The sequence below is a fragment of the Genypterus blacodes genome, unplaced genomic scaffold, assembly GCF_046128005.1.
Source record: "Genypterus blacodes isolate CSIRO-AG114 ecotype Tasmania unplaced genomic scaffold, CSIRO-AGI_Gbla_v1 ptg000129l_1, whole genome shotgun sequence".
Taxonomy (NCBI): Eukaryota; Metazoa; Chordata; class Actinopteri; order Ophidiiformes; family Ophidiidae; genus Genypterus; species Genypterus blacodes.
The window spans coordinates 1,060,193-1,075,996 of NW_027466931.1; the positions used below are offsets into that span (position 1 = coordinate 1,060,193).

Here is a 15,804-nt window from a genome sequence, read left to right on the forward strand (position 1 = left end):
CTAAAGTGTTGTTTTTCCTGGATTCCTTGGGGCTTTCGACATCGACCCATACAGTATAGGTTCATTTCCACCCAACTAGATTTTCCACCATTCTGATTTTTGGGTCAGTTGTCACAATATTTGAACCAAGATTGATTTAAACGTTCTTTCTGTTTTTACATAATTTGCCGCCAAATACAAGTGGGAGAGGCTTTTCCTCAAAAAGTGGAGATGGACACTGATTATGACAAAAAATAAACATCAATCAACCTGATGGTGGCGTTTCAACAACAGGAGTTTACTCAATAACAGAGCAATGACTGGACTATAACATTTTACTGTGTGGAGGGACGATCATCAATAACCTGATAAATGCCATACAGACAGAGCCATTAGTGAAAGACTGAAAGAATGACAGACAAATGAGAAACAACTATTTCCAAGAATCCTTTAGTATCATGCAGGTAAATCAGAAAAGAGATGCCATGATGCTGCTAAACAGTGTGTCTCTGTGTGTTATGTATGTGCATTTCCTGTCCTCACATGTAAACATGTTGCCTTTCAGGGGAACAATGCCAGGATTCTGAAAAAAGAAATAAAACACCACAAATTAGTGATAGCTCAACTCAAAACTCTTCAGACAATGAAATGCTACGAACTTTATACAAGATTGTTTTTTATCATTGTTTAAATCGCATGTAAAGGAGTATAGGAACTCACACATAAGTCACTTTGATAACCAGTTAAAACTAAGAATCTGTTGCTTTCAGTAAAGAACACGTACCTGCTGCGTGTGTGTGTGATTGTCGGCTCACCTCAGTGAAAATGAAAGCTCTGATTAAGAGTCCAAAGTCCTCAAATAAAATAGTTTACTATCAGATCATTATCATTATTTGATTCTCTTAATGTTTAACTGAGACGCTCTGAATTTCCTGTCAGGATTTTTAATAACTGAACTAAACTAAACTAAGCTAAACTAAACTAAACTAAACTAAACTAAACTAAACTAAACTAAACTAAACTAAACTAAACTAAACTAAACTAAACTAAACTAATATTGGTGTGTTATGTTGCTCATGTTTTAATTAACTTTCTATGCATTTGTCTTTGAAGCTGTTGAAGCAGAATATACACTGCAACAATAAACACTGTGTTGTGTCACCGTGGCAACCAAGTTCAGGGATGTTTTACTGATTTACTGACTGCAGAGGGCAGCACCTGAGCCACGGTGAATATGTGTGTGTGTGTGTGTGAGTGTGTGTGTGTGCGTGTGCGGGTTTCCCTTATTCTGCTTCTCTTAGACTCCACCCACTGCTGATGGCCTGAACTTGATTGAAAAATTTGCAGAAGTACAACTCAAAAACCTGACATCAACTCCACAAAAAGGCAGCACAGGAAGAGGAAGAGGAAGGTCTGATCTGCTTTATATTTAAATCACCCAGCAAGTTCAGTCAGCAGCCAGACAGCATGGAGGTCACAGCTCGCTGCATCGCCCTGTGTGAGTACCATTATTACAATTATTAGAAATTTCAATGCCATGGCCGAGTGTTAGGGCCAGAACAAAGACAGAATATTTTGCGGAAAAGTCTAAATGTTATGAGAATAAAGATTTAATGTAGCCTCCTGAGAATTCAAAGAAAACTCTTGAGCGGTTTTGATGTAGCGAATACTAATCTTAGTCTAGTCAAATACTTTATAGTAGCTTAAGCAATTCAATTACTCTGCTCTCTCTTGTTTGCTCAAACACAATTCTCAAATAAATGTTCACAACATTGTATGTTTGTAACTTTGTACTGCATTGACATGTTACACATCAAGTGTATCAACTGTACATGTGGAATGTTTTATTTTTTTTAGATCCTTACTGTTTCTCATGAATAATTAGTTTAATGCAATCAAACATGTGACCTCACTATTTATGCACCAAATGAAACATCAATCCACCTGACATAACTTTGGAACCAGGCCCGGTAGAATCATCTGCCAGTATATCTGAGATGTCGTCTGTGTTTGTCTCATGCAGTTGGAAACATCTGAAGTAAGAGCTCAGGAACTGCAACAGCTGCAACAGCTGCAACACAAAGAGAGATGATGTCCAACATGGCACAAAAAGAGAGAGAGATGATTGTAATGGAAGCCAACTTGAATCATCTGAAGGAGGAGAACAAAAAGCTGCAGGAGGAAATCCAAAGATGATGAATTATTATTGTCTTTTTTAATGATAATCACCAAAATTAGAAGGAAAAGATAAAATGGAATCCGACTTCAAGTTTCTCTAAAACAAAGACCCAGACTGCCAGAGGAGTACTGGCAAATAGAAGTTATATTGGAGCGCCCCCTGGTGGGAGGAGTCATGTAAAGCCTTTAAGCCATTAAAGGCTTTACATGAGTGAAAGAGAAAGATTTTAAAAAACAGCTTTACAAAAATGTACAACTTACTATCAATGAAAATTAAATAATATGAATATCATTGAGCTATCATGATGATTGACACTGTGACCTATGCCAAACATTAGCTCCTCCTCAAATGAAGACAGAGACAGAACACACAAAAATCAAGTAGGTCAGCATGGAGGCAAGAGGCAGGTCTCAGCTCTCCTCCTCGTACTCTGTATCTGGTAGGTATATCACTCCAATTTTATTTCGTTAACAAGTATATGATCAAGTACTTTTGAGTATTTTAGTCTTAATGAAGGTTATTTGAATGATATTTGGATATTGCGTTGGTGTTGTATTACTTTTACTCCAGTCAGTGATCTTCCCGTGATGAGGCAGCATTGGTCAAATGATGACCTACGCCCTCTGAGGTCATTTGGGATATAAAAGGCCGCCAAGAACTTATCAACTGATTCATTCTCTCCAGGGGACGTCAGGCTGCTTTTGGGGACACATTCATTTTTCTCCTAGATGAAAGACCCCAGATCGGTATGTAACGGGGGTGGCTGACCAGCTGTACTCTCTGACCAGGCCGGCAGCACATCCGTCACTCCTAGTTATCTCTGCGTTGTGTTCATTTGGTGTTGGTGAAGAAATGACCGGACCACAGACAGCTACTGGTCTTTCTTTAATGCTGATAATTGTCTCCCTGTACAAATAAAATAAAATAAATGTAACATGCGGTCTCCCAGACCCGAGTCATCAGCCCTCTTCTCAGTAACGTGGTGCGAACTGACACACCTGCACTTGTTACGTGCCTCTAAGGACACAAAGTAAGTACATTACATTACATTACGATCATTTAGCAGACGCTTTTATCCGACTTACAATAAGTGTGTTCAACAAAGGTAGATAGAAGAACTTCAGGTCACAAGAAATCATAAGTGCATTTCCTTCCTAAACCAACAGCTAAGAGCATAACTAGAGCTAGAGTAGAAGTGCAATAAGTTAGGTACTATGATGAATGAGAAAAAAGGACAAATTAGAAATGAAAGAAAAAAGGACAAATTAGAAATGAAAGATTGGAAAACAAGAGCATCAGAAGAGCTAGGATAGAGTAGGTGATGTCCTAAGAGGGAGGATCCGGGTAGTGTTTCTTGAAGAGATGGGTCTTCAGCCTGCGGCGAAAGATGGGCAGCGACTCCGCTGCCCTGACATCAGTCGGGAGATCATTCCACCACTGAGGTGCCAGAACAGAGAAAAGCCGTGACCGCATCGATCGCAAGCAGGGGCCGCTGAGCGCTGGGGCAGCCAGTCGCCTGGAGGCAGCAGAGGGAAGTGGTCGGCCAGGGGTGTAGGGCTTGACCATAGCCTGGAGCTGTTCCTTTCACTGCCCTGTAGGCTAGCACCAGAGTCTTAAACTGGATGCGAGCAGCTACGGGGAGCCAGTGTAGAGAACGGAGAAGGCAAGTTGTGTGGGAGAACTTGGGAAGGTTGAACACCAGACGAGCAGCAGCTTTCTGGACGAGCTCCAGAGGTCTGATGGCGGAAGCCGGGGCGCCAGCAAGGAGGGAGTTGCAGTAGTCTAGGCGGGAGATGTCAAGAGCCTGGATCAGCACCTGCGCTGCCTTGTCGGTGAGGAAGGGACGGATCCTCCGGATGTTGTAGAGGAGGAATCTGCAGGAACGCGTCACCGAAGCGATGTTTGCCGAGAACGACAGTTGGTCGTCCAGGGTCACACCCAGATTCCTCGCGGTCCGAGTAGACGTCACCACGGAGTCATCTATGGTGATGGCCAGGTCTCGGTGCGGGCAGCCCTTCCCCGGGAGAAACACGGTCTCAGTCTTGTCCAGGTTGAGCTTCAGGTGGTGCTTCGACATCCACCCCGAGATGTCTGCCAGGCAAGCAGCGATGCGCATCTCCACTTGGGTGTCAGAAGGAGGAAACGACAGAATCAGCTGGGTGTCATCAGCATAGCAGTGGTAGGAGAAGTTATGGAAGTGGATAACCGAACCAAGAGATGTTGTGTAGAGGGAGAAAAGAAGAGGGCCCAAGACCGAACCTTGCGGAACCCCAGTGGTGAGCCTACGTGGCTTCGAAACAGAACCACTCAGTGTTACCTGGTAGGAGCGACCTGTCAGGTAGGACGCGAACATGGAGAGCGCAGAGCCAGAGACACCCATTCCCTCAAGGGTAGAGAGAAGGATCTGGTGGTTCACCGTGTCGAATGCTGCAGACAGGTCCAGGAGAATCAGGGCAGAGGAGAGAGAGTTCGCTCTAGCAGTTTGGAGTGACTCGGTCACTGCCAGGAGGGCCGTCTCGGTCGAGTGGCCCACCTTGAAGCCGGACTGGTGGGGGTCCAAGAGGTTGTTTTGGTGGACGTACAGGGATTGATGTCTGAAGGGTCAAGAATTGGTTTCTTTAGAAGCGGAGTGACTCTAGTAAGTAAATAAATGAAATGAAATGTAGAAATGTAGAAATGAACAATGCACTCGACCACACATGAACTACAAAATGCAGAACACAACCAGCATTACTACTGAAAACAATGAACAACACATACCTGTACAAATGATATAAAATAAATGTAACATTCGGTCTCCCAAATGCGAGTCATCAGCCCTTCTCTCATATGGCACAAACTGAGAGTGGCGCAGCATTGACATCAGCAAACCGAGAACTCTTCAAGTAACAGTACAGGTATGAACACTTCAGATTAAATCAAACACATTTAAAGATGAATAATACAACAACCAGACATACCAAAACGCCTCAGTCCCTCTCCCCCTCGGACCACACCTCAGCTACTCAGGTGTCCCCTAGGTATCGGCCTTCCAGGAGCCGCCTTCACGGCGAAAGGGAAGTAACTGTGCCCCATAGCGTGATGAAATAAGTGAGCATCGGTTCTCCTCATCTGAAGAGTCAGATGGGTACCAGTGGGAGCATGCCTCAGGCCTGCGCATGCGGCAGCTCGACTCCCTTGCCATGAGTGTTTTGATCCCACAAACAAGGATGCTAATGTTAACGATTATCTTCGTGAAATTGAACACTGCCTTGTTTATTTGCCTCATGTCACTTCACGTGAGAAACTGAAGCCCATCGAGAAAACAGCTTCCAGTAGCGTTCGTGCATTTATTGAGACAAAACCATCTCGCATCCGTCACAGCTACACAAGGCTTTGTAGTGTCCTACTTGACGAGTACATTAGCCAAACTCAGCACCATGCATATTCACCAAAAGCGAACAGAACCGCCTGTGAATATTACAGGAACAGGAGCACAGAAGATGCAGTCTCCATAGCGCTGCACTCTGTCCTCTCACATCAGGACAATAAGGACACATATGCAAGGATGCTGTTCATAGACTTCAGTTCAGCATTTAACACTGGCATCCCCTCTAAGCTGATCAACAAACTTGCAGATCTGGGCTTCACAGCTCCCACCTGCAACTGGTTACTGGACTTCCTGACCAACAGGCCCTAACATGTTTGTTCAGACCACCACTGCTCTTCCACCCTCACCCTGAACACAGGCGTCCCACCACGCTGTGTGTTGAGCCCGTTCCTCTACTCCCTCTTCACCCACGGCTGCAGACGCAGACCTGGACATGGTTCCAACACCATCATCAAGTTTGCAGATGACGCAATGGTGATTGGCCTCATCACAAACAACAATGAGTCAGTCTATAGGGAGGAGGAGCATCGCCTGGCTACGTGGTGTGACAGCAAGAACCTGCTGCTGAACACCATTAAGGCCAAGGAGCTCATTGTGGACTTCAGGAAGAATGCTGACACTCATCTACCCATCCACATCAGCGTGTGGTGGAGCGTGTGACCAGCTTTAAATTCTTGGGGATCTGGTCAAGAAGGCTCACCAGCGCCTCTTTTTCCTGAGGACTCTGAGAAAATCTCCTCAGAGATCCCGGTGAACTTCTATCACTGCGCGGTCTGCGCGCTTCGAAATTCATGCTGTGATTGAACACAACACTTCTGTTGAGGGGGGGCGGGGGGAGTGCGCACTTCGAAATCGGCGATCTCCCGGTCTGTCTCGCGGACCGGATAGGCTCGTGGACTAATTAAGTGAAGTTGGATCATTTCCCACAGCACACCTGAGGATATCTCACGGCACACTAGTGTGCCGCGGCACACCGGTTGAAAAACACTGCTCTATTCAATAGGCTGGGGAAAGAATCCAAGAGAGCCTAGATGCCCCCTTAATCACACTTAATGACACTCAAACTTTACACAGCAGATTTGCTGTGTTTTCCTCTACCAACAACTGCTTGTTACTTTTTCCAGAAGCAGATTACTAACAGCAATAACCTTCCTTTCTCTTTCTTTTTCCTTTAATTTCCACATTATGCCTTTTCTTTGTGTTAACAGCAATGACCTATGAATGGCAAAGGTTACCTTGCTGTGTATGTTTCTTTATAATGTGTGTAAATGTTAAGGTTGTGCAGTTAGAATTCCTCTGCCCAGATGTTTCCTTACTGACTGCCCAGATGTCAAAAGCCTTAATGAACTGTTTTGTGAACATTCTCCCACACCTAAGGATTGTCCAACTCCAGGTTGTCCTTCATGTAGAAGCCATTTTGCCATTTATCATAAGTTGTTCTAATCATTGTCTTTATTTCCATGTTCTGAGAATTTGTGCCCTCTACAGGTCAAAAGGCCATTAAATAGGAGAGTGACCGATAGGAGGCGTGGCTGACTGGGAGCACACAGCTTTTGACCTTGCTGGCTTGCTGTAGGCAGAGGATAGACTTAGGAACCTGCTCCTGATTGTAATTCAAGTTTCAGCCTTCATTGTTCTAAGTTATGTATGCAAACCCTATAGGACCTACTTATGAATAAACCAACATTATTATTTGAACGTTGCCTGGACCTCTTTGGATTTCCTTTCTCGCAATTCAACAAGCGTCTAAGAACCCCCAGTCACCACCAACAAGTGACCAACAAAGGGACAGCCTTTTTGGTATAAACGGTCACAACACTTCAGGACTTTAGACTATGTGCTAAGGACTTGTGAACTTTCCGCCCTAAGGTTGCTCTTGAGGACTGTGGCTGCAACCCCAACCTCAAGACCAAAGGGGGGGATGTTGGGCCTACATGGAACATCCAAGCCTAAGGTCATGTGGTCCCTTTGTTCACAAAAAACTACAGCTCTCTCTCTCTCTCTCTCTCTCTCTCTGTCTCTCTCTCTCTCTCTCTCTCTCTCTCTCTCTCTCTCTCTCTCTCTGTCTCTCTCCTGTGGTGTCTTCAAAGGCCTGCTATTAATGTCTATTAATCTTGTTTATTATATTCATGGTTGTGTTATTAGTCTGAGTTTAATAAACTTGTTATATCATAACAAGAAGTGTCCGGTCTTGTTTGTTTTGAATGTTGTCTGATCCATACTCTGCCACGTCAAGACCTCACTCCTTCTAGATTGATTTTTGAGTGCATAACCAATCCTTAACTTGTTCTGTTTTGATCATTTTAATTGATAATGAATCCTTGAGTGAATCCCCGAGGACTTTAATATGATTTAAGTTATTATTTTCATTTTTAGATAGCGATATTTGATAAAAACCTATTGCACCTACAATACAGTAGAGCAACCACCACTTTATACTTTTCAGCAGTAAGCAATCATAATTCATTTCTAGTCAAGTCTGTTACACATTGTGACAGGCAAGAAATGGAAACATGCTCAAACTAAATGAGACACATCTGAAACCACACAGTCATCAAATTATAGCTGTTCGTGCAAAGCGTAGCGCGTCTCAATGAAACCATGGCAAAGCCTCAGAATAACCACAGCGATCACACGCAGGTCAAAGCAAACTATTTTGGTTGTCACAGGTAGAGTTGCGAGTGTGAGAACATCGGAACAATACAAAGCTGCTGCAGAAGAGTATTCAGAAGTTGATTCAAGTGCCAATAAACTGTTTCGCAGTTGTCGTGGTGATGCTGGTTTTTGTGAAGAAAAGAAAAGCCGACCTCCTTCTTAAACAATTCATTAGTATTGGTTTCTATTTCTAAATGTTGCCATTTTAGTCCATTACATTTATATAGCTGCTGTAGGTTGTAGTCATGGTGAATATCCTCACCCTCGTCAGACGCCTCTGTGACCTGTGACCTGTAAAACAAATTAAATGTTGCGCTGAGGTTAAGAAACAGGCAAACATCACAACTGTAAATCATCAAATGATGTTCATGGTTTGAAACTGTACAAACAAAAATAATGAGATTGCACAAAGATTTATTTATAGGAACAGTCTGTACATGTATATTTTTAGTCTGTACACATATATTTTTAGTCTGTTTATATACATATTATTCTGCTGTTATTTAGTCTGGTCTGCTTTCTGCTTCCATTTTCCTTAGAGAAAACAACCTTTTGCACTAAATTAAATTTTGCACTAAATTCAATGTCAAAATAATTTTTCTATCTGCTGCTGCTGACGTCTCGTCACACAGAATTTCAATGAACAGTATTAACCTGTGTTTTTCTGTGCAAATGACAATACAACTTGAAACTTGAACTTGAAACTTAAGTACAGATGAAAACAAAAAAGAAAAACAAAAAAAGTTTCCCCCATAGTTGTTTTACTTTGATTTAGGCCTCTTTTTCTATTAGTTTGCCCCATTATAAAACCGGTGACCTTATCTCGCAAAGGTTACCTTGTCAACAAGGATTTCTCTTTTATTCCTATTTTGAATAACATGGGTTACCTTGTCCTACACGGATTTCTACTTATTTCTGAATAAAACAGGTTACCTTGTCCCACAAGGATTTCTCTTTTTGATAGAGCAGATTACCTTATCTTGCAAAGGATTTCTACATATTTCTGGATAAACTTACCCTGCAGAGGCCACCGGGTTCTAAGCTAAAACAGAATAAAACAGGTAGCTAAATTAAGGTAAAAGAACACCTAAATAACAATAATAAATAAAAACGTGAAAAATTAAAGCAGATTAAAACAAGCTAATACTGAATAAAGCAGGTAGTTACAGTAGGTTACAGTGCAGTGAAAGATGATGTTTAATTAATGCAGCGGCAAACAGAAAAGTCTTCAGACTTGATGTACACGCTAACCATGTGGACCGTTTTGGAGAGTCTCACTAAAACGTATGGTGGAGTAAACAAGACAAGGCAGAGGTTCATCATCAGAGGTTCGCGAGGTTCATCATCATTCTGAAGGAAAGAGACACTTTATGAGCAAGACAAAACCACCACTATACAATCCTGTAGCAGAATGAACATTGACAAGTGTCATCTGTGGGAAACGGGGTAAATAAAGGGTCACTTCACATTCTTCTGTTGGTGGTTTTCTCGCCTGGTTCATGTCGAGGCCCAAATTATCAGCAGCATCTGCAAAATCTTAAAAAACAGAATGTGAGCGAGCGGATGAGAAACAGAGCTGTTGAATATATCGACACCACAGTAACCACTGCAACTGTCAAACGTGGTGAGCAGCCTCAACACTTTTGTCCTGAAGGAAACAAGCCTCTGCAGGGACTCAAGTAAAACAGAAAGCCAATTATCATCCCGCATCTCAAATTACTTAAAATATATAGAAATAAAGTATTCGAAATTCTCCACTGACTTTAGATTCTTACACAGAAGGTGTGTGTGCAGACAGATCAAGTAGACTTGCCAAGACGAGTTCAATAGAATTAAAGCAAAGCTATGAAAGTAAGATGAACCTCTTGTCTCTCTTGTGATGATGGCATACACAGCCAGCGGTGGATCAGCTACACCAGCCTCTAAAGAAAAACCCCAAAAAGTCATTATCCCATTCTTGAGTCTTGAGTTCTGTACCTCTGTGTTTCCGATGGTGAAGCAGTCCCACAAGCATCAAGAGTGGAGCCACAAGAAAGACAGAGAGTAAGATCCACAGGACAGGGGAGTATTGAACTGCTGCATGAATGACACCAACTTTGCGCCCTGTAAAAGTATGAGAGAAATCCAAAATCCAAACCCATCCTCTTATAGTGCGGCATTAACGTGATAAGTTAACGTCAACATTTGGAAGCACTATCATATCTCACCTCTAACGATCAGTCGACTCTCTGGTGATTCTCCAATTCCAGACATGATACACTTGTAGAGTCCTTCATCAGACTGGGACACATTTTGGATGGTCATCTCTCCTGTAGAGCTGAACCTGATGGGGACGCCGTCTTTATAGAAATCAGCTGAAATGCTGGAGGGAGTTGTTTTGTGTTGGCAGTGCAATGTTAAAGTTTCTCCTTCATCAATGGGCAGAACTGGACTCACCAGGATCACATCACCACCTGAAGAGAGTGGTTAAGATATTGACAGACACTTTATGTACAATCATGAAAGAGAGAGAATATGGGGGCACAATGTCCAATATAAAATTAGGAGTCCTAGAGTAGAGCTCTGGGGAGCCTCACCAGTTATATTAATGAGTGACAAGTTCACATCTTTATACCTGGACACAGATATGGTGGTAAGATCTAAATTATTTAAACATAGATTTGGGTAGAGTTTGTGATAAACAAATTTCTTTTATTTTCAGAAATGGAAACAATAATCTCTTCACGGCCTTAAAATGCCTACCAGTGACAGTGATGTTAATGGTTTTGCTTCTTGTCCCGTTTTTCGTCTCACACCAGTAGTGTCCACTGTCTGAGCCATAAGCTTCTTTAATTTTACACAATAATGTAGAATCTCCAGCTTTAGAACACTCGTTCAAAACTTTCTTGGCATTCCTCACATGGCTCCATCCAGCCGACCCCACCAAGTCCTCACAGGCAAACGAGACGGACTCATACTCAAAGATCTGCAGTCTGGATGGATCGATACGAGGAAAAACTGCTGAATCACAGAGAGAGGAAGAGTTTAAGATTAAAATGAATATTCTTTAGTTAAAAACCATGTCTTTGACGAAAAGGTTTTTACAATATGTGCAATGTCAATATGTACGTTTCTTCTCTCAATGTTCACATAATAAGCTTTCATATAATCATGGATAGAATTTACTAAATGTGACAATATTGAAGTTCAATCGTGAAAAATTAAAATCTACACATTTTTACAGACAGAAGATTGAAAGGTTTTGCTCAATTTGGCTTTTGCCTTGGCCAGAAGGATGATGTAACAGTAAATCATTTATCTTTTGGATGAATTAACCACTACTTACCACTTTTCTTAGCCAAACAGTAGTGAACTTGTACAGCAATCACAATCAATGTGTGCATCACTGCAGAGACATATTGAAGATATATTATTTTTTATTTTTTCAAAACAGATGAGCTCAGTCATATTTCTACTGTATATTCAGGTCATCTTTTTCATCATTTGTGTCTTATTTATTACTTCAGAAACTCTTGTTCCAATCATATTCCATAGTCAAATTTGACTCAAATCACGAGGAACGCACTACTTTTATGACATAAAAAGACATGCACTATGACTACATATGATGTAGATAATAAGACATTGGACCATTATGCCATTTTATACATAAGAGAGGAAATAATAAAATGTAGCCACTCTTGACATTTGATGGATGTTCTGTGATATATCAAAATTCTAAAATGTCTACTAAACTAATCTTGAATTCTATATAAACACATTCATTTCTGGAATAAGGGGAAGGTTTTCTTGAAAACACTCGTGTTTCAGTTTTCATGATCAGCTTTGTTTTGAGTGATATTTTTGCTTAGATTTAATTACGGTGGCCGAGAACCGGTGCAAAAATAAAAAAGCTGGTGCAAAAATAAAAAAGGCGATGCAAATAAAAGAAAGTCTGCAAAAAAGAAACGCTACTGCAAATAAAAGAAAGTCTGCAAAAATAAAAAAGTCGGTGCAAAAATAAAAAAGGTGATGCAAATAAAAAAGCCACAACGGAAGTGGGTTACCGGGGACTGTTTTTGCCGATGCACCTGTGTGAGTAGAAGACGACGCCGACGCACCTGTGTGAGGAGAAGAAGACGGCGACGACGACGACGAGAAGAAACTACGAATAGGAAAACGAACTAGAAAGTAAGTGACCATGATAGTGTTTAATGTCGCTACGTGTACTTTTTAATGTGTTATTTGGTTAGGCCAGGTAACCCCAGGTTTGAAGGTGAACTGGAGAATGCCGGTGTATTGTTAGCTTCGGCTAACACGGGGAGACCACTAACGAGTCCGGCCAGATGTCAGTTTGACATCATAGCTGGAGTTTGAGTTATTGGATGACATCGTTTTGTTAGCGTGATGCCATCACACTCATTTATTTAAGTAGCTTCAGATTCAAACAGCTTCAGCAGCATTGGAGACACACTTTCTGGACCAACATCTGACTGTGACTCTGTGAGTGAGCTCGTCTTGTGGTGACTATCTACAGTGAAGACAGCTTATTACTGTCGTTGTTGTTGTTTGTATCATTAATAATGATGCTAACAATAATCTAAGGCGTGGGTAACAGAAGTTATGTGGATGAATGTGAAGTTTAAGCTGTGTGGGGTGGCCAGGGACCTTTGAGAAAGAACCATGACCATAATGTCAGATTGAATCCTAAACTTGACTGTTTTTGCTTTGTCATTTACCAGGTCATGTTTTGTCCATTCTGTGGGGTGAACCTTCCATCCATCCTGGTATATTGTGGCTCATGCTGTAGAAATGTCAGGTTCCTAAGGAGTCTTCAAGATGAAGGTACATTTCTTTCTGACAGTTAATGAGGTTCTTAAACATGATGGATTGCTATGCTTTTTCAGAGAATATACTGTCTGTTAGTCATGAATATACCACTTCATATGGTGAAATCCATAACAGAGGCATGTGGAATACAATGAATTTGAAGACATGAAAAATTAAGAAAGTTTCTTAGTCTAGTAGGCTACTGATCCCTGTAAAAAAATCCTATGCAACAATTTTGAGTGTTTTGCACTATGCTACTTTTATATAAAGACATTTTCAATTAATTAACTTTAACGAGTGCATTGAATAGCTTGATTCCTCAATAACTCTAATCACTAACTACCATGTCACCCACACATGATAATCTTAACAATCTCATTTATTCACCTCTCTGTAAAAATTGAAAATGTTCATTATGCAGTTCATCATTTAGCCTCTAATATAGTGTCCTCCGTCCTACCCCTCAGGTCCTGAAGCTAGTACTCCAGTGGATGAACTTATCCAAAAATATTTCACAGAGGGCCATAGTTATGAAATAATAGTGGACTTACTGAAAACCAAACACAACATATCAGTCAGTTTTCGCAATCTACAAAAAAGACTAAAACATGCAAGCCTGACCAGAAGGATCAACTTCACTCCAATTGCTACTGTGCAGGCAGCTATTTCCGAGGAGCTAAAGGGATCAGGCCAGCTTTTAGGGTATAGAGCGATGTGGCAGATTCTGAAACGGAAACACTCTCTTGTCGTCAGACAAGACGATGCGATGCACCTAATGGCAGAGCTGGATCCATGTGGAACAGAGAATCGCTGCAGACGTAGATTTGTTCGAAGGGCATATCATTCAATGGGACCAAACGAAACCTGGCACGTTGATGGGTATAATAAATTAAAACCTTTTGGAATTGGCATAAGTGGCTGCATTGATGGCTTCTCCAGAAAAATTATGTGGCTGAATTGTGGAAAGACGAACAACGACCCTTCAGTAATTGCTCAAAACTACATCAACTGTGCAGTTGAGCATGGAGTTTTTCCAAAGCGGCTCCGCACAGATTGCGGCACTGAAAATGGAATAATGGCCGCCATTCAATGTGCCATGAGATCAGAGCATGCAGACGAGTTTGCAGGAGCTTAAAGCCACATGTATGGCACTTCAACATCCAACCAGCGGATTGAAAGCTGGTTCCGGAAACAAAGGTTTCTGTCACTTTTAATTCATTTATGTTTTACTTGACCCTGGATTATTGTATTTGCTGTATGCATTTATATTATTTCTCAGTTTAATGTATATTGCTGTGCTTTTTAAAGGCAAGGGTATATTGTAGTGAAATCTCCAAAAGGCATGAGTCAGTAGTAAGTGGACTTGTACATTAATCTAAACCTCTTGAAGAACGATGACCTGGATGAATTTGTGTTTTCTATCTAGGAGCCAATTTTGGATGGATCTGTTCAGTGACTTGAGGGAGAGGCATCTCTTCAATGGCAGCCCTGCAAACACAAAGTTCACCTCCTGGAGTCACCTTATTTATTATTAATTACGTAAAAACTGAAATAATGGTGCTCTAAAATGTGTGTACTTGAATGCACTTGAAAATATTTTGTAACATTTTGATTATAAAATTTAAGATTCACAATAAAGTTTTCCCTCATGTGCAATGCTTTCTCTAATATTTGATACTTAGTTTAACCTAAGATCATTGCTTGTCTTTGGGTCTCTGCATCCTTGTCCTGTAAGAAACTCTGGAGATAATTGTAATGACCATGAAAGTGAAACTTAATTGATGTGTTGCTCAGTGTAAACACTTTCCTGTACTTGCTCCTAGCAATTGTGGTTTCCCAGCATCTGCCCAAACCCTGAACCACATCACCAGCATCATGCCAGTGCCAGCAACTCCTGCTGGGGATGAGCATGAAACTCTTTTTGGAGAACTGCAACGACAGAGTGGTGTAAGAGCTCCTTTGCAGTGGGAATCAGCTGTAGAGAACTATATCACCCTGAAAAACATGGCTGGTCTGTAAAAATTTTAGGGACATATTTGTGTTGTGACAACACCAAAACAAACTTCTTTTTATGCGTCGTATTTGCTGCTGCTGTATATTGCTGCTGTCATTTTCCTCTCTCCCCTGTCATTTGGCAGAGGCTTTTGTCCAAAGCAACGTACAAATGTCTGTAATAAAGTTGTCTATGCCTGAAAAAATCTTAAAAAAAAAAAAAGAACAGTCTGTAGTTTTTTTATTTATTTTTTATTTAAAGAAACAAGCTGAAGCTGCAAGCACATTCCTGATATCAAATACAATAAAAATGTGCGGTGTTGACAACAGTCTATTTGCAATACAAAAAAAAAAAAAATGAAATGTTTAATATAATGTACACAAACATGGATCTCTAGGTCAGAGTGTGACACATTCTTTTAAGTAGTTTAAGCCTTGATTGTGTGACAATATTTTCAGACAAGGCTAAGTGTGAACGATAGACTATGTTTCGGAGCTACAATTACCAGAGCTGCTGAATCAGTGCTTGACTCTCCATCTGCAGGTTCCCATATCTGGAAGTAAAAAACAATATATCAGTGAGCACTTCAAATTTGATTGACAGAACTAGAGCTGAACAAATTTGAACATAAATATTGAAGTTTGTAAAATATGTGTAGGCCAGGACACTGCAACATTTACTGTAATTTAAAATGCTTTGAACTTAAATTGCATGAACATTTTAGCCGTCAGTTCAATACCTCAATCTGACATTATGGTCATGGTATTTTCACAAAAGTCCCTGGCCACCTCACACAGCTTTAACTACACATTCATCCAA

At 41.1% G+C, this 15,804-nt stretch overlaps 1 protein-coding gene and 1 long non-coding RNA gene across 2 annotated transcripts; one reads left to right on the plus strand and one right to left on the minus strand.

Annotated features, from left to right (window-relative positions):
* Window positions 1-8,618: 8,618 nt before the first annotated feature.
* LOC143010609 (Fc receptor-like B) lies at window positions 8,619-11,566 on the minus strand. The gene is made up of 5 exons (XM_076162981.1): window positions 11,509-11,566; window positions 10,926-11,183; window positions 10,391-10,636; window positions 10,161-10,286; window positions 8,619-9,719 (listed from the first exon to the last, which is right to left on the minus strand). Exons 1-5 carry the CDS (start codon window positions 11,564-11,566, stop codon window positions 9,529-9,531), a joined length of 879 nt encoding a protein of 292 aa, XP_076019096.1. The 3' UTR covers window positions 8,619-9,528.
* Window positions 11,567-12,176: 610 nt separating this feature from the next.
* Window positions 12,177-14,572, plus strand: LOC143010554 (uncharacterized). The gene is made up of 3 exons (XR_012964809.1): window positions 12,177-12,353; window positions 12,905-13,007; window positions 14,419-14,572. It is a non-coding gene; the product is annotated as an uncharacterized LOC143010554 (long non-coding RNA).
* Window positions 14,573-15,804: the final 1,232 nt, after the last annotated feature.